This window comes from Tetrao urogallus (genome assembly GCF_951394365.1).
Source record: "Tetrao urogallus genome assembly, chromosome: Z".
Taxonomy (NCBI): Eukaryota; Metazoa; Chordata; class Aves; order Galliformes; family Phasianidae; genus Tetrao; species Tetrao urogallus.
In genome coordinates, this window is record NC_136816.1 from 62,152,750 (window position 1) to 62,177,203 (window position 24,454).

A 24,454-nucleotide genomic window follows, 5' to 3' on the forward strand; every position below is an offset into this window, starting at 1 on the left:
ATTATTGTTTTTAAATACTTATCCAAGAACATATCCAGTGTAAATTAGACGTATTCAGAGCCTGGACAAAATGCAGACAATCTGACCATTTAGTGAATCAATATTTGTACCTGTGCTTTTTCATTGTGGTGTGTTTTTTTTTTGGGGGGGGGGGGGGGGGGGGTTAATGGTAAATGCTAGCAGCCAGATCTGCAGCAGTTTAAATTGGCATAATGGTTCATTAGGGCTACACTGATAAATACCAAGTGGGAATCTGGAATGGACTGGAAATTTAGGAAATGGAAAGGTTATTTTATAACTTGCTTCGTTCATTTCTTACAGTCCTCTGTACTGTACAGCAGCTTAGTTGATTGCTGTATTGAATCAAGTAGGGAAACCGTTTGCAATAAATAAGGCAAGAGGAGCTGAAATTGAATTGCTGGGCATAGCATGTTTGGCAGGACTCCAGGTTGATTGATTATGCGGGGCTTTTAAATTGTCTGTTCAGTGATGGTAAAGAGATGAATAAAAGACAGGCATTAACAGTTTGGTTACTCTGTATTCCACAGGTCTTTCCTTGCTGCCATTCTGTTTGCAAAAGGAAATTATTAGTCTCTTTATGTTCCTAGACCATACGTTACATAGAGGATATGCACAGGTAATGTGGCTGGTAAACTCATTTCAGAGTCCTAGCCAAGGCTGCTCCAGCAGGAGCTTTGGTAATACTTGCCTGTAATACAGTGTGAATTTTCAAACGTGTTATTTGATCTACCATCTGAAATAGCAACAAATAGAGTTCTGTTTCTGGGATATTTGTTGAGATTGAGACCTGTCTTTAGATCTCCGGTGTTTGGTTATGTTTTCTCTTTTGTTCTTTTATGTTCTTAGTCCCGAGAAATAAAAAATGAAAGTAGTTAATGGCATGGACAGGGAGATTTGTTCAGAGTTGCAGTTAAAAGCAAGAAGATTTTCTGAAACCTTATGTTATGGTTTTTAACTTTGTTCAAATGCCAGACTGTGAACCTGTGGGGAAAGAAGAGATGGCAAATTATTCTATACCTCTATCTTATACCAAACCTCTGCTGCAGTGCAGCTCCTACAAGTGAATACCTTCTTATCACTGCGTGCATGGTCTGACAGTGCTCCCAGGTCTCAAGTACTTGTCTGTAGCTAGTACTGTATTCAGCTTGGATACGGTTTGTTTTTAAATCTCCCTATTTGGCTGCAGAAATGTCACCTCTCTGTACATATCTCATGTTCTAGAGATAAAAAAGTAGATCACATTTGTTTATTCTTCCATTTGCTACTGACCACATAAATTTATTTAAAATTTGAATTCTGCTTTTCCAATTGTGTGTATGTTTCCTCTGTTCCCTTTTCTAAGGCCTCTTTGTCCATTGTCTTTATGTCTAAGTGTTGTCTAATTGCAACTGGCTGTTCTTTTGAATTCATCTGATGTTCTGCAGGTGTCACGATTGCTTTTCTTCACACAGTGTACAAACATATGTATATGGAGATATATATATATATATATATATAGGTGTGTGTATATACATACACAGGTGTATATACAGGTGTATATATATACACACACCTATATATGTATATATACCAGACCCTTTTTCCTTTTGTACACATTCCTATAAAGGACAGTTTATAGGGACTGTGTGTGATTGTGGAGATCTTCCATGGGAATTTGAACAGTAAAGTGTGGTGTAAGATGGTGGAATGGGAGGATAATATTGGCTGCTAGGAGATTATGCAAGATAAGAATGATCAGCATCTGACAGATTGTGGTATCTTAGACGAATTTCTTATGAAAGCCACAACCATCTTGAACTTTCACATGCAAAGTCCTTCAGATTACTTTCCTTATCCTGCAGTTGGATCTGAAAATCCGATAATGATTTTGTGGAGTCAAAGGATCCTCCTGGAATGATTTTCTTCCTCTGTAGTGCTTTCACAGGGAGAAATCTTGGGTTTTAGATACTAAAACAAAACTATCCTATATTTGCAGACCTCTAGTATGGGGCTTGAGAGGCAAGTGACACCATGGAGTGGTAACTTGGGGGAGAGTTGATGTTTGCAGATGACAAAACAAGCCTGCATGCATCCAGTTACCTGTTCTCTTGCACCCTGTTTAGTTACAGGAAAGCAAAGTAGTGACAGGATACCACTGTTTCTTGTGCACATTTAACTAGTGCCTTCATAAAGCATAGGCTCCAAGTTGTGAAAACTGTCTTTCTGAAGTTTTACAGAAAAAAAAAAAAAAAAAACTTTAGAAAAGATGTCGTGTTTTTCATAAGCATTTCAGGGTTAAGGGTAATATTTCATTATTTTACTCTACTAAACATGATGATAAACATTACAGTGTCTTCATAGTAATTGAGGAGACCCTGTGTGAGAGACTTATCTTACAGCATTCATTCTCAGGAGTTATGTCTTGTGTAAAGCACCATGACTAAGAAAGTTTTGTTTGCAAAGGTTTGTCAAATGTGCCAGAGAATAGAAGAATGTCCAGTGCAAAGACCATAGCACTATAGAATCACCAAGATTGGTAAAGACCTTGAAGATCATCCAGTCCCACCGTTTATCTATTGCAAATATTTCCCATGAAACCATGTATCTTACTGCAATATCTAAATCTTTCTTGAACGCCTCCAGGGACAGTTACTCAACTACCTGCCTGGGCAGCCCATTCCAGCACCAGACCTCTCTTTCATGCAGTAAACTTTTCCTAATGTCCAACCTGAATTTTTCTTAGTGTAGCTTGGGGCCATTCCCTGCAGTCCTGTTGCTAATTATGTGGGATATGTGGGAGAAGAGTCTGAGCCCCACCTCCCTACAATATCCCTTCAGGTAGTTGTAGAGAGTGATAAGGTCTCCCCTGAGCCCCCTCTTCTCCAGAGTAAATAATCTCTATTGTTTCAGCCACTCTTCATAAGATCTGTGCTCCAGATTCCTCACCATCTTCATTTCCATTTTCTGGACACGTTCCAGGGCTTCAATGTCTTTCTTGTAGTGAGGGGCCCAAAACTGAACACACTATTCAAGGTGCAGCCTAACCATTGCTGAGTAGAGAGATGATCACTTCCCTGCTTCTGCTGCCAACACTATTTCTGGTACAAGCCAGGATGCCATTGGCCTTCTTGGCCACCTGGGCACACTGCTGGCCTGTGATCAGCCATGCATTGACCAACACCCCCAGCTCCATTTCTTCTATGTAGTCTTCCAGCCACTCTGCTGCAAGCCTATAGGACTGTGTGGTTTTGTGGCCAAAGTGCAGGACCTGGCTCTTGGATTTGCTGAACTTCATTCCATTGGCCTCAGGCCAACTATCCAACCTGTCCAGATCCATCTGTAGGGCCATTCTATTCTCAGACAAATTGGTAATTTCTGCCAAGTTGATGTCATCTGTAGACTTACTGAGGATGCACTAAATATCTTCATTGAGGTCATCAATAAAATTAACAAACAGGACAGGCGCCAGTACTGACCTCTAGAGATACCACTTGTGGCCACTCACTGGCTGGATTTAATTTCACTCACCATCACTCTGAGCCTTGCCATCCAGCCATTTCTTACTCGGCAAAGAGTGTACCTGTCCAGACCATGGGCTGTCACCCTTTACAGAAGAATACTGTGGGAGACAGTGTCAAAGGCTTTACTGGGTTCCCAAGAAGCTTGACTCTGAGAAGTCCCAGATCCAGCATGTCTCGCACCATCTGCAGCCTGTCCTGGACTGCTGATAAACTGTCTGGCTGTGCAGCCATTAAAGTGCAAGGAGAATCCTTGTTCTCTGCTTCATATGTGTCATTGCAGCAGAGTTCAGTGCTTGTACATACAAATGAAAATTTTTGCCTTTAAAGCTCCTATGGAGATGCATCTCTAACTGCATCAGATTTCTTTGAACTCCTGGAAAACTTGTTTTAAGGCTTTGTTCATCCACAACTGCTGCAAATGCAACTTCAGTTTAAACAAGTGCATTCCAATTTTCCTTTTCTCGGCCTTAGAATATTGGATAGGGATGCAGAAACCACACATTCTGTGCAAGAGTTTTTCCAGCTAAAGAATCACTGGAATTGTTCAGTATTGATATTCAGATTTTGCAGCGAGTATTTGGTCTAAAGAGGAGAGGAAAAAAGCACAATAAAGTGAAAGTAGTAGTGAGGCTAATACAGTCTGTCAGTGCAGTGATGAGTTAGGAAAGGGCTGTACTATCTATCATAGAACCGCAGATTGTGCCGAACTGGAAGGGATCCAAGAAGATAGTTAAGCAAAACCCCTGGCTCCACACAGGAGCACGCAAAATCCAAACTCTATGTCTGAGGACATTGTCCAAATGCCCTTTCAACTCCAGCAGCTCAGGGCTGTGCCCACCACCCTAACCCACGTCCCTCCCCTGGCACAGCTCCATGCCGTTCCCTCGGACCCTGTTGCTGTCACAGAGGGCAGAGCTCAGCACTGCCCTCCACTCCCTGAGGGCTCTCTGCTGCTCCTCACGTACCTTGTCATCCGGACTCTTTACTGTCTATTGCAGCCCTCCTTTAGACTCTCCTTAATAGTTTCATGTCCTTCTCAGTTTGTGGTGCACAACCTAAACATGGCACTCCAGGTGAGGCCGTGCAACGCAGAGCAGAGGGGGCAGTCCCTTCCCTTACCTGGGGCAGTACTGGGCCTGATGCTCCCCAGGGTGCTGTTGGGGTCTGTTTGGCTGCCAGGCCACATAGGCATATATGTCAGAGGGAAAATCAGTTAGGTCAAAGAAGAGGGGAGAGGCAGGAGATGATGGCAGTGCAAAATTCAGAATGCTTCATTGTGCTGAAAAGGTGCAGTACCTGGCAAGAGAAAGGTTTGTGTGGTCAGAAGCAATCATTTCAAGAAAAATTTCTTCTGTTAACAAGAGTATCGAAGGCTGTTTTTCATGAAGAGAAATCTTATACAAAAAAGCACAAGAAGCAGAGGTGTCCTGATTTGATGCTGTTTTCGAGTGTGAACATTGCATTACTTGTGGCTATACATAATAAGTAGTGCTTTATGTTCCTGTGTGCATGGAGAGGAAGAGATATGAACAGATCAACAGCCTGTTCTCTTTTTATAAGCCTCCTCAGCTGCATACTGCCCTTGAAGGCTGTCTTGTCAATGGTAGCACTAGGGTTATGAACAAGAATTATGATCGGAAGGCAGCCATGTGAGGAGATGGCATTTTACATGCTGAGCAGGGCTGCCTGGGGTCATTGTAGCTTCTTGCCAGTTCCAGAGCTGCTGGCTGACAATGCAAGTGTTGCTGATCGCCCCCAAGAGATACGGCTTGGATACTGATGAAACGCTCAGCCTGACTGTGCTGGTGCTGGAATAAAACACACCCTAGACTATTTCTGGCACGTTAATTTTATGCTTAGAATCAGATATACCTTTTGCATTTTGAAATGTCCGTCTTCTTAAACTATTCCTTGGATTAAGAGGAAGATAGTTAATATGATAATTCTAAGACTAGTGTTAAGCTGTCAGCTGTGATAGAATTCTCAGATGCATCTGAACAAGCACGTGAGCTTCCAGCGCAAAAAAATGGAAGATATCATAATAGATGTGTTTGCTCTGCTCTCAGAGAAGCAAAAACTTTAAAGAATCCTCTTTTGTGGAACTGTGATGACAGTCAGTAGCTAGGATTCTGCCCCTGAGGTTCTCATTTCCAAGTAAGTAGGTAGGTTAATCTGTCTTCAGGTTATAGTTGTCCATGAAGTAATGTACATGATGCTCATTGATTTGATATAAAATAATGTCATGGTTTTGTGATTTTTGGCTTTCGGTATTCCACATCATAACATCATGTGGGGCACTGGGACTTTAACTGTCAATGCTTAAGTCCTGGGTACCTGCCCTGAAAAGAAGAACTACATTCCCCAGGGGACCTTGCGGTCAGGGAGAGGAGGTTTAACTCCTGGCAAGGTCGCCTGATCTCTCTTTCTCGCCTGCCCTTCATTGTGGGCGCTGCTCCCGTCTCCCTGCTGCTCAACTGGACTGCACATCTCACCTCAGCGTTGTGGTGAGGCCTATCCACCTTTCGGACATTCTCTCTCTCTCTCTCATTATATTTGATTTATTAGCTTCAATTCTGATTATATTGTATTATAGTGTGTTATCTTGCATTCCGATAATATACTTAGTAAATTAGTTTGTTTCTCCTCAGATTGGTGCCGCTGTTTTTAATTATTTTGGGGTCTCCTATTTCCTTTTTTCCGGAGACGCAGATCTGCGGATCCCTCCGCCCCGCTCATCACGGAACCGGGCCGAGCCAGCCTGTAAACCGTTGACATTCTTGGTGGAGAATGCGGGCAACAATCCCACTGCCTCTCAAACCATGACAAATATACTATTCAATCTTCATACATGTGGTTAAGTTCATAAGGAAGGCCATAACTGTCCACCTATGATAGCGCTTGACTATGGAAACCAAGGAGCTATATCTGCTCTACTGTTGAAGGTGTAACCTCTTGTCATCCTAGACTATATGTTTTCTGGTATGTGTGGTCAGAGTGGGGAAGCAACACCAACTGATTCTTTCAATCGTCAATGTGATCATTTCTATGTCTATGTATTTAACATGAAAAATGTTCCCTGTGCTGTTTGAATTCAGATGTCTGCAGGATAGCCCAACTACTGTCTTGCAGTGAATCTGGAGACACCCCCTGTGGCAATGAAGATGGAGAGAGGCTGTGAGCAGTGCTGCTGCTGAGAGCTTGCCACGCAGTATGAGGTCTCCTCTGAGCTAAATAAACCTTGGAACAAGGCTCTTTGTTCTGTGCTATGGCCTGATCCTGTAGCCTTTTTTAGGCTTCTCCTGATGTTAGTGTTGCATTGTCTGAGTAAATGCAATCTTGTTTAGAACTTATGTTTGATGAGGCTATTCATTCACTAAATGTTGGACTTAGAGCACAGAAATCTGAAGCTCTCAGAAAGCCCCTGCTGTTCAAGTGCTGCTCTGTCATGCAGTCTTGTCTGTGGGCTGTATGCATGAAGTCCATGCTAAAATGTATCTGGAGGTGGTTTTACTGGGAAGAGGTGGGAGGCTGTTTACACTTAAGTGTCTCAGAAAACATTAAAACACTTCCTCCTACACAAATTATTAAAGGACAGTAAAGATGTTAGCTAGTGAGAATGGAAACTTGCTCTCAGGAGGGCAACATGCTAATTTTCTTTTTAAGAACAGTTTCCTTAGCAGAAGTTGCCTTGTGATATCCATAGTTGTGACATACGCTCATAGTGCTCGTAGAGTTAGAAATAAAATCAGCTTGCTTCTTTTTATATCTTTGCTTTTCAACAGCGTATTGGGAATTTTAAATATATTAACTGACATGCTCTAAGGAAAAGGGAATTGATCCTTGATTTTGTGAGAGGGAGCTGTAGGAGACAAAATGTGGGTATTTTTTATGTATGCTACACATGTAGTATGCTTCCCAGTGAGGATATCTCATGGTTTTATGATTTTTGGTTATCGGTATTCCACATCATAACATCATGTAGCACACTGGGAGTTAAAGTGTTAATGCTCAAGTTCTGGGTACCTGTCCAAAGAAGAACTACATACCCCAGGGGGCTTTGTGGTCAGAGAGATGTAGCCCCTGGCAAGATTATCTGACCTTCACTTCTTTGTCATGCTCTCCTCCCAGCTGCTTAACCGAACTGCGCATTTCACCTCAGCATTATGGTGAGGCCTATCCACCTTTTGGACACTCTCTCTCATTATATTTGATTTATTAGCTTCAATTCAAATTGTGTTGTATTATAGAGTGTTATCTTGCATTCTGATACTGCATTTAGTAAATTAGTTTGTTTCTCTTCAGATTGTTGCTGCTGTTTTTAATTATTTTTGGGATCCCGTTTCCCTTTTCCAGAGGTGCAGATTTGTGAAATCCTTCTGCCTTGCTAGTCACAGAACCAGGCTGAACCAGTCGATAAAAAATTAACAGGATGAAGAGCAAATTCTTTGTGATTATGAAGATTACAGGCAATGTCAACAAAGACTGTCTTTGAAGGCATTTGTAGCCATGTTCAAAAGCACAAAACAAAATATGATCTCAGGAGTATTTCACAATTGATAAGATGCTAGTGGAACAAGAGTAATAGTTGCTGAAATCACTTCTTGTGCATGAAGATTTGGTTTTTGTATAGTGAGAACAGAAACAATTCTTGATCTGAAAACTGGAATGGAATGTCAACTTCAGACTGAGGGATTACTGATTTGTCTTTCTCCCTAGCTGAGTACTAGGTTTGTGCGAGTCTTTTTGAGCAATATGCAATGATTTGTAGTGATCTGTCAAAACATTTTTCTGCCTTTCCTTTCATTTTCTTTAGAAACACGAGAAGGGCAGTTAGAACAAATGACCTCCAGAAGCCCCTTTCCAACCTCAACTATTCTGTGATTCTCCGAAGGATTGAGCTCTCTATTCTATATTAAGTGGATCAAAGATACTTGCTCTGTGTTGGATTTTATATGTGTTGTGCTTTACCACATGTGGCTCTAGGCTGTGGCCATTTATACAGTAGTCGGTATCTGTTGTGCTGTGGTGCTGTTGTGGTTTAACCTGGCAGGTGGTCAAGCATCACACAGTAGTTCACTCACTACCCCTCCAATTCCCAGTGGGATGGGAAGGGAATCAGGAAAAAGAAAGAGAGCTTGTTGGTTGAGATAATAACTATTTACTAAGATAGAGCAAAGGAAGAGGTGAAAAGGATAGTAGTTATGAAAATTTTATATCTGAATATGTATGTGTGTATATATAATTGTGTACGTGTGTGTTTGTATGTATATGTATGTGTATATATATATGTATGTGTATGTGTGTGCGTGTGTATCATACAGTCATAGAATGGCTTGGGTTGGAAGGGACCTCAAGGGTCAAGTTCCAAACCCTTTGTCACCAGTAGTGTTGCCCGCTGCTAGATCAAGCACTAGAGCGAATTGCCCAGGCCTCCATCCAACCTGGCCTTCAATGTGGGGCATCTACAACCTCTCTGGGCAATTTGTTTGAGCACCTCATCACTTTCTCAGTAAAAAAAATTCCCCCTGAAGTCTAATCTAAATTGCCCTTCCTTTAGTTTAAAACCATTTCTCCTTGTCGTATCACTATCTACCCATGTAAAAAGTTGATTTCCTTCACATTTATAAAATGCCTTTAAATATTGGAAAGCCTCAATGAGGTCTCCCTCCAGCCTTCTCTTTTGCAGACTGAACAAGCCCTGTTCCTTCAGCCTATCTTCATAGGAGAGATGTTCCATCCCTTAGATAATCTTTGTGGCCCTCCTCCAGGCCCTCTCCAAAAGCTCCACATAATTTCTGTGTTGGAGGACCCAGGCCTGGATGCAGTACTCCAGGTGAAGTCTCACAAGGGCAGAATAGAGGGAGAGACAATCACCACTCTCACCCTGCTGGCCCCCTTCTTCTGATGGAACCCAGGATACCATTAACCTTCCGTGTTGAAAATTCATGCTGCTGGCTCATCTGAAATTTTTCATCAGCCAGGACCCCAAAGTTCTTCTCAGTGGGACTGCTCTCAAGGAGTTTTCCCAGTTTGTATATACATCATCCCAAATACACATGTATGTATGCACATATATATACACGTATATCCGTATATATACACAAATATATACATATTTATATGTTATATATCCTATATGTAGGATAATATATATTGTCGTTGTGATACATATATATATGTGTGTGTGTGCATGTATAAAACAAGTGATATATGTATATGTATGTTACAGATATAAAACAAGTGGTGCACAGGTGATTGCTCACAACCCAACAATTGATTGCCCAGTGGCAGCTTGCATGATGAACTCCCCACTTTTTCAGTCTTTCATTCCACATGATGTCCTATGGGATGGTATCCCTTTGGCCAGTTCAGCTGTTCTGATTATTTACCCTCCCAGCTCCTTGTTCTCCTCCCAGCTCTCTTGCTGGCAAAACAGTAGGAGAAGCTGAGGAAACTGAAATGTTCTTGGCTTTTTACTGTACCACTCAGCAACAGCTAGAAACGTCAGTGTGTAATCAACATTGTTTTTCTACTAAAACCAAAACATAGCATCATACCAGTCACTATGAAGAAAAACAACTCAGTCCCAACTGAAACTAAGGCAGTTCGGAGTAAGGTGCTCTAGCTGAGTAATGTAGAAAGAAATCTGCCCATGGCTGAAGTAGTGTTAGAAATGATGTCAGATCAACGTACCATGACTTCTGAAGAGTTTTTAGACACAAAATAAATTTGTTCAGACTTGCTGACAAACCACGTTAAAATATCAGTGTGCTGATTTCTGTGCACCTGCCCGTTTTCTCAGATTGTTCCTTGACATGTAACTTGCCTGCAGTAACAGTCCAGATGAAGCAGCATGGCACAGACTTATGATTCATGTCCACAGATGCTTGAGTAAGGTCAGAGTTACAGTTTTGTGGTGTTCTTGTGGCTTATCTTTCCCTGGTGGAGGATGAACAGTGCAAGCTTTTATCTTCTGCAAGGAGGATGGTGGGTAAAGGAAAAGCTTCCAGTTCCAGAAGGTAGTTAGGCTGGGTGGTTAGACTTCCTTTACTTTTCTCACCTGATAAGTCTTCAAAGAAGAAGGGGAAGTTTTCAAAGAAGAAGGGGATCTTTGTTACAGAGGAGGAAGATAGGAGTTTGTTAGTGCTGATACAGTAGGCTAGGAGGATGCGGGCGGATTGTAGAATGGATTTCTGATGGGAAATTGTTACTGCACTGTATTTGCAACAGGTTCCAAATTATTGCAAAGTTAATAGTAACCTAACAAGTTTTACTCTAACAGCTTTGTTCTCTGTCCCTCTTGTCACCTTTTTTGCTTACATTTGCAAGTACAACCCGAATATATTTTCTCCTTTGTCACTGCATACCTCTTCTTGCTCCCTGATACTCAAACACTTCTGTTTAGCTGGTGTTGCATGAAACTCTAATACAATTTGGAACTCTGTTATTCTGAAAGAAACTAAAAGAGAATGGAGCTCTTTCCTGCAGACATTTGGGCATATAATTAAAGGCATTCAAACAGTGGAGTGTGCGTAGAACTGGACTCTGGACATGTACTTTATCTGTAATCTTCCACTGAAAATCAAGGTTAATTCATCCCTGTAGTTACACATTGAAATAATAAAAATTCCTCCCAAGTTAAAAATGATGACTTGGAAAGATATAACTGCCTGCATATAGGGTTGTTAGTGCTGTATGACCTGGAAAAAAATTTAATTTTAAACAGTGAATTTATTTATGTTCATGTTAGCTCATAGGCATTTCAAGTTTAATTGGTTTATTTTAAAAATGTTTTCACTTCAGTTTGTCTTTTTTCAATAGGAACTTTGGGGCATTATATACAAGAAGTAAAAACAGCTCTTCTGTTTTCACCATTTGAGTTAGGTGATTCAGGTTGATTTTTGCCCGTGCTGGCTCACCACTTGAAAAATGCAGACTTTGAAAATATTTTCTTCTTATTTTCTGATCAGGCAATTCATTTGAATAAAACCCAAGTATTGGTAGTTATTTGAAGACACTGTTCTTTTTAAAAGAAAAGTCTGACTTAATTAATTAATACCAGTTTCCATGCTGAGACTGAGGTACAAGAATACATTAGTGTTTGGCTTTATCAGTGCTCTCGGGAAGGGTGAAAACTGTTCTGGCTTTCTCTTGAGAAGTTTTCCTGAACCTTTAGACAGCCAAAGCTGAATGTAGGCCTGCTGGTGCTGCAGGAAACCTTTTCTGAAAGTCTTGACATATTTACAGACAGTACTGGAGTTGCTTACAGACAGGGAGGGAGCTGCAGAAATGCCAGAGGACCGGTGGACACTGAGGTGCAGGAACAAGACAATGCTAGGTACAAATTGCCTTCAGCTAACCATGGCCATGTAATTGGCTATGGCTGTGAGCTTTGGGTGGATGATAGCTAGAGGTGACCAGTTCCATCACTTCAGGCTTCTTGATACCAGAACAAAACAAAACAAAGGTGTTGGGGTTTGCATGGAGAAAGCCCCCTGGTCCCACTGCAGAAGAGCAGTTTTAGACTTCTCAGCTCTTCTTCAAATCCAAATTGACTTGCACAGGGGTGTCTGTGCATCTTTACCTGGTTTCCTGGGATCAGCAGCATGGTCTTGAAAAACTCAACTGTTTTTCTCGGGGTTTTGACAGGATTTATGAAGTTTGTCTGGAGGGCCGCAGGTATCTGAATATTGTCAGGATGGATGATAACTTAATGTGATCAGAGTGGAGCCACTAGGCTTGCATACAGAAGAGTAGGCCATGTATTCTGTTGTCTGTATTTTTGAGTTACATTAAGCGCTTTAAGCCCTGCGACCTTCAGTTGTTGTCAGGGGCTCATAATTGTTGAACAACGGAAGAAAGCCACACAGTTGATTATGGGAAAGCTGGCTCATTGCATGATCTATAATCTCTTTTTTTTTCCCCGAGTTGTTCCTGTTTTGCTTGGGTAATCTTTCTTATCAAACTAAGCTGGTGTCATCCAAGCAAATTAATACTAAAGGTAGCTGGATTATGAAGTTTGAATTGCATTACACTTGGCAGAACCTTTTGACATCCTGAGATGTGCTGTGATTTCAACTGGGAAAGTAGTGAATGCTCAGCCACCTTAAAAAGAATGTGGAACACAACATTAAGGTGCAGCAAGTCTAGTGTTCATGTATAAAGACTCGCTATTCTTTAAAACCACATTTTGGCTAAGATTCAAAGGGCCTTTTTTCCTTGCATGACTGTTTTCAACACAGATGAGATGGTGAGAACAGACCAAGTGAAACAGGATCATCTGCTTTGGTTGCCTTTGGTACCAGATATCAGGGATTGCTGCCCTCTGCAACTTCCGAAAAACATGTGATCAGGTGTCTGTCACTGTAGAGTTGTCACTGGCAAGGATGTCTTCAAAAAGGTTAGACTGCACCGCTTGTGAAGCTTCAGGGGTAATCACCTATGGGATGTCATCTCCTAAATATAAAAAAATAACATCAGGTAAAGCTTTTAATGACACTCATCAATTGTAAAGGGTTCCTTTACAATGGTAACTCCCACTACAGAGACAGAAGGAGCTCATAATCCATGGGAGAAGGATGAAACATGTCCCAAACTGTGAAAATTGTCATTTTTCTGTGACTTGCTGATCTGCTACGGTCAAGAGCAAGATGAACAGTGCTGTTTGAATCAATACCTCTCTTCTAGGTGCTCTTGTTAAGAGGGTTGTCTTACTCTCTTACCAAGGTCTTTTTAAGAGGGTTGTCCAGAGCCCCCAGTGAGGCAAGAGGAGGGCAGAGTGAAATTCAACAGCACTTTCATCTTTTTGAATGGTATATTAAAGCTCAGCCACCAAAAGTGGTAGCTTTGCCAAATCTGTAAATCTCTAGTGTGGCTGAAGAAGCATTTTTGAACTGAATCACATTCTCCCTGGGGGACTCTTTAGCACTGAGCCCAATTATTTTTTAAATGAGGGGGGAGTTATCCCTCTGGGAAAGCCGTAAATATGTCCATAGCTGAGCAATAGAGGGTTGTATATTCCCAATTGTCCTATTAAGGGAATTCACTAAAGAAAACAGACCATTCTTGTACTCCAGATGATGCTGCACATTTTACCAATAAATGTCTGAATAGTGTTTAGCTTACATCTAAGTTCATAGAAATTTAGTGTCACAGTGGTGGAAACTGGCCAGTTTTGTTTTTTGCGTCACAGATTACGCAAGCATTTTCAGTGTCTTATTATAGTTGCTTGAGAGGTTGAGAGACAAGAAGTGAAGCTGTTGTCTCTTGGGGGAGCAGGGAGAACAAGAGATGGGGAATAATTTAGGTTGAAAAGGAGCTCAAGCAGTCATCTGGTCCAGCCACTGTTCAGTTACTTCAGCAATTTCCTTGTCCTGCATTATGAGATCTTCTGCCCCATTTGTAGTGGAGCAGCATTTTCCTTTTTCCTTGCTCTTGCTTCTGGTCTTTCTGTAGGAGATCTGTGTTGCCTTTTGCATTCTTTCCAAATTTTAACTCCAGCCAAGCTTTGCACTTCGTAACTCTCCTTGTCTCCCTCTTCTATTTCTCACAGGTAGCTGTCCCTGTTTACACTTTCTATATGGCATTTTATGTTTGAACTCACTCATGTGTTCAGCCAAACTTGCCCCCTGCATTATCTCCTTGATTTTTTACACACTGGGTTGGATTGTTCATATGCTCTGGGAGTTGTATTTCAAGTACAACCGTTTCTCCTCAGTCCATTGGCACTTAAAGAAGTTGAATGAGCAAAAACTACTACTTCAAAATAGCAAGTTTTTGTTCTGCAGTTTACCTTTCTTGCTTTCCTCAGGATTTTAATTTTTTTCATCACCTTGTAGTCAGTTTATGGCTGTCATCCTTCGTGTCCCTAGCCGTTTTCTCCTTTATTTATCCCAAGCCCAGCAGTCCACTAGGAGGAGTGCCTGCAGAAAAGATAAAAAGTCTTTGAACCTCTCCAGAGTGTTTTGTGCCCTTATGTTTTACTCTTCCAGCAAATATCAAAATAGTTGAAATTTTCCATGAAAACGGGGTAGTCAAAGTTTCCCATGAAAATAGTCCATGGTGCTTCTTCCATATGGTTAAAGAAGGCTTTATCCATTTTCTCTTCATAACTCAGCAGTCTATGACTTATCCAAACTGTACTTATGCCTTGTTTACCAACCCTGTGATCTCAATCTGTGACTCTTCATCCTTGACTGCTTGAATCATTGTCTATTGTGTTGCTGAAATAGTGGGAAAATGCTACCTAGTACTTCTAGAAAATGCTAGACAATTAGTAAATTGGTGAGAAGAGAGTGAAAAAGAGAGTATCAGTTCACTCTTCTTCCTGGTGTGATTTGGGTTGAATGATTTCCCTTTGCCTTGCTTCTTCTCATTTTAAGTTATGAAGTCTCTGTAGTAAGGACTGTCACTTGTGAAACGTAGGTGCAGCTACATTATATCAGCACCTGATATATCAGGTGTGAGCATTTTCTGGAGTTTGCAGGTCTGCTTCCCTACTGTTGTTAAAAAAAAAAAAAAAAGAAAGAAAGAGAAGGAAAAAGAAAAAAAGCTAATGTGTGAACACTGCTGCCTTCTGAAGACTTCATGTGTGATTGCATTAGTATTTCTGAATGTACTCTTGTTGTGGTGGGCAGCTCAGCACCACATGGCTGCTTGCTCACTGTCCCTAGGTGGGGTGAAGGATAGAATCAGAAAGGTAAAAGTGAGAGAACTCCTGGGCTGAGATAAGGACAGTTCACCAGATAGAGCAGAAGCCAAGTGCACAAGCAGAGGATAGCGAGGAATTCATTGGGTGCTTCCCATCAGCAAGCAGGTGTTCAGCCACTGCCAGGACAGCAGGGCTCAGCATGCATCGTGGTTTCTTGGTAAGATAAATGTCATCACTCTGAAAGCTCCTCCTTCCCCCTTCCAGCTTTGCTGTTTAGCATCATTCCGTGTAGTATGGGATGCAGTACTGGGCAGTTTGGGCCATTTGTTCTGATTCTGTTCTCTCCCAGCACCTTGCTCACCTCCAGCCCCTCACTGGCTGGACAGTGTAAGAAGCTGAAATGTCCTTGGCGCTGTGTAAGCACTGCTCAGCTACTGCTAACACATTGGTGGGCGATAAACTATATTCTTGCTCTTAATCTAAAATACAGCATCAGACCATTTATGTGTGGAAAAGTAACTCTACTGCAACCAAAACCAGGGCAGTCCTACTTGCTTTCTTTATGGGACCTGAGATCTAATGATAACGAGGACCAGCAAGTCTACTTGTCAGTGGCAATGAAGTATGAGGATGTCTCTGTGCATCAAAGCAAGGCTGGAAGGAAATTTCCTAATGAAAATGTACAAGATCTTGTCTTACATGTTCATACAAGGTCTTCTCTTTACCAGAAACACAGTGATTTGGTAAAATCACTTAAAAATTTTACTCTTAATTTTGTATGCTAAGTGCCAGGATTTTGAATTTCACAGAGTTAGAGGTGCAAGCTGATGATGTGGAATATAGATAGTGTGTGATGAGGATAAACATTAGATGACCTGCTCAAATTACTTATTCGTGTGGACAGCCAAAAACATTTTTTTTTTTTTTTTTTCAGTCAGGAAGAACGTTTACAAACCTTGAAACAGCTCACATCAGATCCTTTCACTGTCAACCAAAATAAGTCAAAATTTATTTTCTCTTTATAGAACTGAGTGGGTCCTTCCTGTTCTGGCTACAAAACATGGAGTTTTTTAGTGCCCTCCTCTTCATACCTTTTACACAGGAATTCAATTTTTAGATTCAAATATGTGCCTTCAGATCTTATTTAAAAAAAACCAAAATTCTATACTACTCTGCTTGTACTGGTCAGCAGCTTCTAACCATGATGTTCCTTCCTTTCTGTCTGTGTTCTGAATGAAGGCTAAAGGCTGCTTGCTAACAAGTTGTTCCTGTAGTTTTCAACAGTGAGAAGTATGTGGCCTCTCACGACTAAAGTGTTTTATAGTATTGTTTGTCACTGTGTTGTGTATTGGCTGTGGTGATCAAGCTTAGCTACCTCTTCTGCAACTCCCAAAGGCTATAGATCTGACAATAAAAGGCAAATAGTTTAATTAATCTCACTATGATTTTGGGCCCACTGCTGCATTCAGTTAATCTTGTTTGTACATATATACTTCAGAAATAAAATCCTACTGAAATCAAAGGAACTTCAGTAGACAAAATGAAGGTTTGCAAGATCCATCTTTAATACCAGTAACTATGCCTTGTTTTTAAGAAGACTGAATTTACTTTGATTTCTAGATTAGTGCAGGTGTATGGGAACTGCTGAGTCATGGCCTGAACCTCTGATTAATCACCTGAGGCGAGCCATGAGCCAGCCAGAGGAGCACAGGTGAAGGCAATTCACCTGTGCTGCTGGAAGGGGTGGAGCCTGGCTCCACCCCTCCTAGACCTATTTAAGAGCTGGCTACCAGAGGGGAAGGATCTCTTCTGGAGATCCCCTCTCTTGGTGTCTTCTGGTGAGCTCAGCCAAAGGGTAAGCTCTTCTGCTTATTCTCTTTGTGATCATTGTCTACCTTGCTTGATTCTCTCGATTATATTGTGATTACAACATCTTGATATCTGTTGATTAAACAACTATATTGCGATTATAGCATCTTGATTATACATGCAGGTAACATTGAGCAACACATTTAATGTATCACACTGATTTTTCCCTATGATGCTGTTGAAACACAAGTTACTGCTCTAATCATTTGTTTTACTATTAAAATTCTGTATGCAGATCTGGTCCCCTGGGGTATCAGTATGTAACAAGATACTCTATAATCTAATTGGGCTCTGCAAGGAATACAGTATTGCTTCAACACTCTTCAGTAGCAATCTTCATCAAAATGGGGAATTTGTCTAATATTGAAAGTGAAATGCTGTTCAAGGAGACAACCGTGAAAAGGAGGGGTGTATAATATTTTAAGATTTTTCTCAGATTAAACAAAGAAAATTCAAGCCAGAGTTTAAGATGAATTCACAGAATCAGAGAATGGCCAGGGCTGGAAGGGACCTGAAGGATCATGAATCTCCAACCCCCCTGCCACAGGCAGGGCCACCAACCTCCCCATTCAATACTAGACCAGGCTGCCCAGCGCCCCATCCAATCTGGCCTTGAACACCTCCAGGGACAGGGCATCCACAGCCTCTGTGAGCAGCCTGTTCCAGCACCTCACTACTCTCTCTGTAAAGAACTTCCCCCTGGCATCCAACCTCAATCTCCCCTCCCTCAACTTAATACCATTTCCCCTTGTCCTGCTGTTATCTACCCTTTCAAAGAGTTGATTCCCCTCCTCTTTGTAGGCTCCCTTTAAGGTATTGAAATTAGGTATGATTTGTGTGACTCCACTTATTGTTAAAGAAAATTTTACAGCTGTCACTTCAGTATAAAGGGTTTGTTGCAGCTCAGTTAAAATAGCATCACCATCAGAAATGACTGAGTAGCAGGATTTAATTAATGTGAAACTTGTTTGCTACAGCTGGTATGCCTTGGAAGATAATTTTGAAAAGCACCTACAAAAGCATAAATAGCAGAAGGCATGACTTGTGCTTTGAACTCATTTTGATGCTTGAAGTTGGATCTCAGGGGGCTTAACGCTGTGATCTATTTTAGAGTTGCAGTCTTGCTGGCCTGAAGGAGTTGTGCTGGTGATATGGCACAGCCTGAGGATCAGAACTCCTTGTTGTGGTGAATGTGACCCGCATGCTTGACCAGGTGGACAGTGGCTCTGCCTGCAGTCATGCAGTCTATGCAAACTGTGCATGGTAGACAAGTATGATAAGCATCTCTTAGGGTGAGCAATTCTTGCCTAAAAGAAGGACAGAATTCACGCTAGGAGAATTATCATGTGTTTGCAGATGTCTTTAGAATCTCAGCTGCTTTCATGTAAAGATGTAAATGGTTGACAAAATGTGTGCATGTTTTTAAGGACATACCTTGACAGAACCAGAATTTTGCAAAGCAGTTTTTCTTAGATATTTGTATACAACCATGTTGTTTTGTAGAAAATGGTAGCTTCTTTACATGGGCATGTTTAGTAGTAGTCCTGTTCTTGTCAAGAGCACACAGTGGAGTTTCTGTGTTTTAATGGAGGAACATGCTATCCATGGCTCTATTTTATTTCTTTTATTTATGTGTATATAATAAAATATCTTTTATTTATGTATCATGGCAAAAATAATTTAGAGGTATGTTTAAGAAGGAAAACAGCATTTAGTAACCTTTCTGACAATTTGAGATTTGAATTAGAGAAAAGGTCAGAAAGGTTACACGTCTTTGGCATTTTTACACTCATGCAAAGATGTGTGGCTTGTTGTGCAAACCAGACAATGCACTATTCAGAGCACAGGGCCAGATTCTCATCTTTTCATTGGCTCTGGGGGTATGTTATATGTCTGATTTTGTTGAAGTTTTATTAGGTTTTTTTTTTTTTGACATTCAGAGCCTCTGACTTAGGTAGTACAGAAAGGGTCAGTAAGAGCTGAAAGAGTGAGAGAATGCCTAGACAAACTGTAAAGCAGTTACTTCTTTTCATTCAAGTTCCTGTGGAGAGCTGATGGAAAAATGTTGATAGAGATCAGAAAGAAAGAACCATTAATGCCTCCTCTTGCATGCAACCAATACTAATTGTTCTTCTTTGTTGTGTTTTTAGGTTCCCATGACTCTTTTAGCTTCTACATTGATGAAGCCTCTCCAGTTGGGCCTGAACAGCCAGAAACAGTCCAGAATTTTGTGTCTGTCTTTGGGACAGTGGCTAAAAAGCTGATGAGGAAGTGGTTGGCTACACAGACCATGAATTTCACCAGCCAGCTGGGTGCAGGTATACGGTATTTTGATCTTAGGATTTCCACCAAGCCCAGAGACCCAGACAACGAACTCTACTTTGCTCATGGCTTATTCAGTGCCAAAGTCAAGGAAGGCCTGGAAGAGATCAATGCATTCCTTGCTGACCACCTAAAAGAAGTGGTTTTCTTGGACTTCAATCATTTCTATGGAATGCAGAAATACCATCATGAAAAGCTTGTCCAGATGCTCAAGGACACATATGGAAACAAAATGTGTCCTGCTATATTTGCCCATGAAGTAAGCCTCCAGTACCTGTGGGAAAAGGAACACCAAGTGCTGGTTTTTTATCACAGCCCAGTGGCTCTTGAGGTACCATTTCTTTGGCCAGGCCAGATGATGCCAGCTCCATGGGCAAATACAACAGATCCAGAAAAACTAATTCAGTTCCTCCAGGCATCAATCACTGAAAGAAGAAAGAAGGGCTCCTTTTTTATATCTCAAGTAGTGCTGACACCAAAGGCTAGTACAGTGGTGAAAGGTGTTGCAAGTGGTCTCAGAGAAACAATAACAGAAAGGTAAGGTTTATTTAGGTAACTTGAGCTGGTTGTACTGACTGTATGTTGGTAATGCTGCTTTTCTAATTCCTTTTTACAGAGACTCCAGCAGATGTGTTTCTGCTATACTACTATGGCTAAGATTCAGAACTTTAGCATAATCCTAAAATATTTAGAGTGCAGCAGATTTAAGGAGGAACTATTTTATCTTGTAAGAAACTCTGGCATAAAAGCCTCATGAAATCATATGTGATTGGATTGGCTTCCCCCCCACAACTCCCCCGACGGCAGACTTTTAATTTCAAGTCTGCTTTCTTACCACAGGCACCGAACATATGCCCTTATATTTCTCACACATTTGTCTGCATAGAATAGATCAGCTGTGAGGGACCTACAAAGACCATTGAATCTGACTGCCTGACTACTTCAGGGCCAATAAAAAGTTAAGCATTTTATTGAGGACATTGTCCAAATGTTTCTTAAACACTTGACAGGCCATGGGGCATCAACCACCTCTCCAGGAAGCCCATGCCAGTGTTTGACCACCATCACACTGGCAGCCTCCTTTCCTACCTTTGATTCCCAGGAGTGGAGTGTGGTACCTCCCTCTGCTTCTCCTCCTTAGAGAGCTACAGAGAGCAGTGAGGTCACCTCTTGGCCTCCTCCAGACTGGACAACCCAGTTATTCACACCTTCTTCTCACAGGACATGCCTTCTCGTTGTGTTATGATCTCTTTTGCCTTCTCTGGGCTCACTCAAATATCTTTGCATCATTTTTATATTGTGGAGTTCACAGTATTCAAAGTGAGACTGCACCAAGATCATTTAATTTTTGATTTATACACTGGGCTGCAAGTATTGAGTAAATATAATTCTTTTTTTCATTTGCGCTGATCAGCAAAGTTCTGATTATGCAGAAATTTGCATCCTTAACTGCCTTTACTCATCTTAAAGATATATGATGTCTCTGCATACTGTCACATACAATATCATAGTTGTTAGGACTCAATTAGAGTGATTTTGCCTCCTAGCAGCCCTTCATTTATCATATTAAAAAAATTGAGGGAAGAAACTCTGTAAACCATTGTAGAGGTTGCGTATTTGGAATGCTGTGTTGACAGGCCATTAGTTCTTACATTACAAAAAAATGTTGTCTGTGCAAGACATGCATTATTTATACCTTGCTGACTTTGATAAATCACAGCCAATTTTCAGCTTAAAGGCAAGTATGTGTGACTGTGTTCTTGACAACTTGCTACTAAACCTGAAATTTAATGCCAAGGCATAAGATTTCTGGTTTAAAAAAAAAAAAAAAAAAAAGTGTTGCAGAGTAGAATAATTTATAATGGCGAAGAACGACCTGTTAATGTTCTGGTCTCTGTATGGTTGCTTCTGTGCTAGGTAGGTCCACTGGGATCACTGCTTCTTCTCTGTGATGAATAGCACAATGTTTGTGATACTATGCCCTCTGAAGAAAACATGCCTCACTTTTGAGAAGAACTGAACCATTTTTCATGACAGCTTTCCCAAGTGACTCTTTAGTAGGAAAAATCGGGACAAATGTTATCTGAAACAACAAAACACTGACACAGAAGTTTTTATAGGCAATTTAATATGATTCACTAATGTTTGTACAATTGTACTTGCAATCATTTGTGTATCCACAGTGTGTTTTTTATAGGTTCCTTTGGGCAGGGTACAACTCGTACTGGTGAGTCTGAAGTGCACTTCCCAGTACTGAAATCCTGCTTTGCTGATGGCTTTTACCTTTAAGTCCTCACCTTGGTGTTCAGGCATTTGTTTTCTCTGGTAAACATCCTTCTGTGCGTTCTTCAGAACATAAAGTAGCACAGCTGAGAAACTACCAGGTTACTCTTGAAACTTGCTGCATCAATAAAATAGCAAGTTAAAAGAAATGCTTTGCCTACTGGAGATTCTGAGATCACAAACAAATTACTTGAAATGTGAGTAATCTGTTGGGCAGGACTACCTGACTTGTTTTTCCAAATTTTGACTGAGATGTTCACTGAATCATAGGGGTTGGACAGGATCTGCTGAAGCACATTCCGTAGAGTAGGTTACACAGGAAAACACACAGGCAGGTTTTGAATATCTCCTGAGGAGACTCCACAACCCTTTTGGAAAGCTTGTTCCAGTGTTCTGTCACCCTCCCAGTAAAGTTGTTCCTTGTGTTCATATGGAGTTTTTTTATTTGTGCCCATTACTTCCTGTTCTGCCTCTTGGTACCATTAAAAGAGCCTGGCATAGGTTGTTCTCAAAGTAATGCCTCCTATCTATTTCCATGGAAACTACAAAAGGTACAAAGAGCACAATAACACTATTTAATAAAGCACATTCTCAGACTACAAAACATGTTTTTGCAGCATAGTCACCACAATTAGCTATGTATTGTCACCACTTGAACAAGAGCCTGCAGGCCACACTCTTAAAAAAAAATGTGCACCAGCTGAAGTGATGCACTTTGCCTGAAATGCACCATTCACCATCTCTCTGTGCTCACATCTGCTGTTTGGTCTCCATACACATTCAGCAGGCATCAATGAGTACAATTTTTTCCACATGGATGGAATGCATTGCTTTGGCTTCATACGCACTTCCACGTTAGACACCATTTTGTCAGGCTGTCCCTCTGCTGCCATCTGTCACACAGCAACAGAATGTAATGGAATACTGATGGGAAGGTTCAACCTCTACTGCCAAACCACCAATGTCTGCTTCTGACATCACAGGGCAACATAAGAAAATGGGAGCCATTACTTTATGAACAGACCTCATATAAGCACTCATTCCCTCTCAGCTTTCTCTTCTGCAGACTGAACAGTCCCAGGTCTCTCAGCCTTTCCTCAGCTGGGAAATGCTCCCTGCCCTTAATCATTTTTGTGGCCCTCTGCCAAAGTTCTCTTGAAGTTCTGTGTCTTTGAAATTGACACAGTGCACTCCTGATGTGGCCTCACCAGAGCAGATAGAGGGAGAGAACCACCTCACCTCGACCTGCTGGTTATGCACTCTTCCCAGTGCCCCCCAGTATACCTCTGGCCTTCTTGACCACAAGTGCGCACATGGTCAATCTGTTGTCCACCAGGTTTTTCTCTACAGAGCTCCTCTCCAGTGGGTCAGCCACTAATCTGTGCTAATGCATGGTGTTATTCCTCCCAGATGTAGGACATTATACTTAGCCTTTTTTAATCTTACAAGGTTCCTCTTTGCACAAGTCTTCAGCCTGTCCAGGTCTTGCTGAATGTCTGCACAGACTTATGATGTGTCAGCCACTCCTGCCAACTTTCTGTTATCAGCAGGTTTGCTCAGGTGCACTCTAGCTCTTCATCCAGGTCACTGATGAAGATATTAAAGAAGACTAGATCCAGAACCAACCCCTGGGGAACACAGCTACAGGTCTCTAACTAGGCTCTGTGCTGCTATGACAACCCTCTGTGCTCTGCCTGTCAGCCTCAGTTCTCTGTCTACCTCACTGTCCACCTCTCTATCACTCAACTTCTAAGCTTACCAGGAAGAGGTGGTTATGGGAGCCAGTGTCAAAAGCCTTGCTGAAGTCAAGGTAGACAACATTAGATGCTCTCATATATCCACTCTGTCATAGCATCATAAAAGGCTACCAGATTCATTGAGCATGATTTCCCCTTGTTGAATCCATGTTGACTACTGATAACTTTCTGTTCTTCCACTTGTTTAGAAGTGACATCCAAAAAAAGTTGTTCCATCACCTTTACAGGGGTGGAGATGAGGCTGACTGGCCTGTAGTTTCCCACATCCTCCTTCTTGCCCTTCTTGAAATAACACTGGCTTTCCTTTAGTCTTCAGGCACCTCTCCCATTCTCCATGACCTTTCAAAGTTGATAGAGAGTGGCTTGTCAGCCACTTCTGCCAACTCCCTCAGTTCTTGGGCGTGCATTCCCATCTGGTCCCATGGAACTGTGTGAGTTGAGTTTGCGTAGATCTCTGTACAGATCCACCTCGGCAAAGGGGAAGTCTTCCTTTCCACACTCTCTTATCTCCAGGGTCAGGGATTCCCGTGGGACAATCTCAGCAGTAAAGACTGAAGCAAAGAAAGTGTTCGGTATCCTCCATTACCAGGGTACTCACCTCATTCAGTGTGTCCTTTTACTGTTGATGTGCTTAAAGAAGCCTTTCTTCTTCCCTTGCCAGAAGTCTCTCCTCCCTTGCCAAATTTAATTCCAAGTCTGCCTTAGCCTTCCTTGTTGCATTGCTGCATGTCCTGACAATATTCCTATAATCCTCCCTGGTGGCCAGACCCCTTCTCCACATTTTGAAGACTTTCTTTTTCCATTTGAGTTTTTCCATGAGCTTCTAAGTATGGATGTCAAAGGGACATGGCCAACCTCTTTTCAGTGATCTCTGGGGACAGGAGAAAGGGAGATGGCCATAAACTGGAGCATAGGAAGTTCCACACCAATATGTGAAGGAACTTCTTCACAGTGAGGGTGATGGAGCACTGGAACAAGCTGCCCAGGGGGGCTGGGGTTCTTCTCTGGAGATATTCAAGACGCCCCTGGACACCTACCTGTGCAGCCTGCTG

General features: G+C 41.6%; 1 protein-coding gene across 1 annotated transcript in view; it reads left to right on the forward strand.

Moving 5' to 3' along the window:
* Positions 1-24,454, forward strand: part of PLCXD3 (phosphatidylinositol specific phospholipase C X domain containing 3) — a gene marked incomplete at both ends in the record, with an annotated part of 95,186 nt that overhangs the window by 40,374 nt on the left and 30,358 nt on the right. Inside the window, one exon of the mRNA XM_079548031.1 lies at positions 19,191-19,899. Coding sequence (XP_079404157.1) covers positions 19,191-19,899 — 709 coding nt within the window. The remainder of the gene's footprint in view (positions 1-19,190; positions 19,900-24,454) is intronic.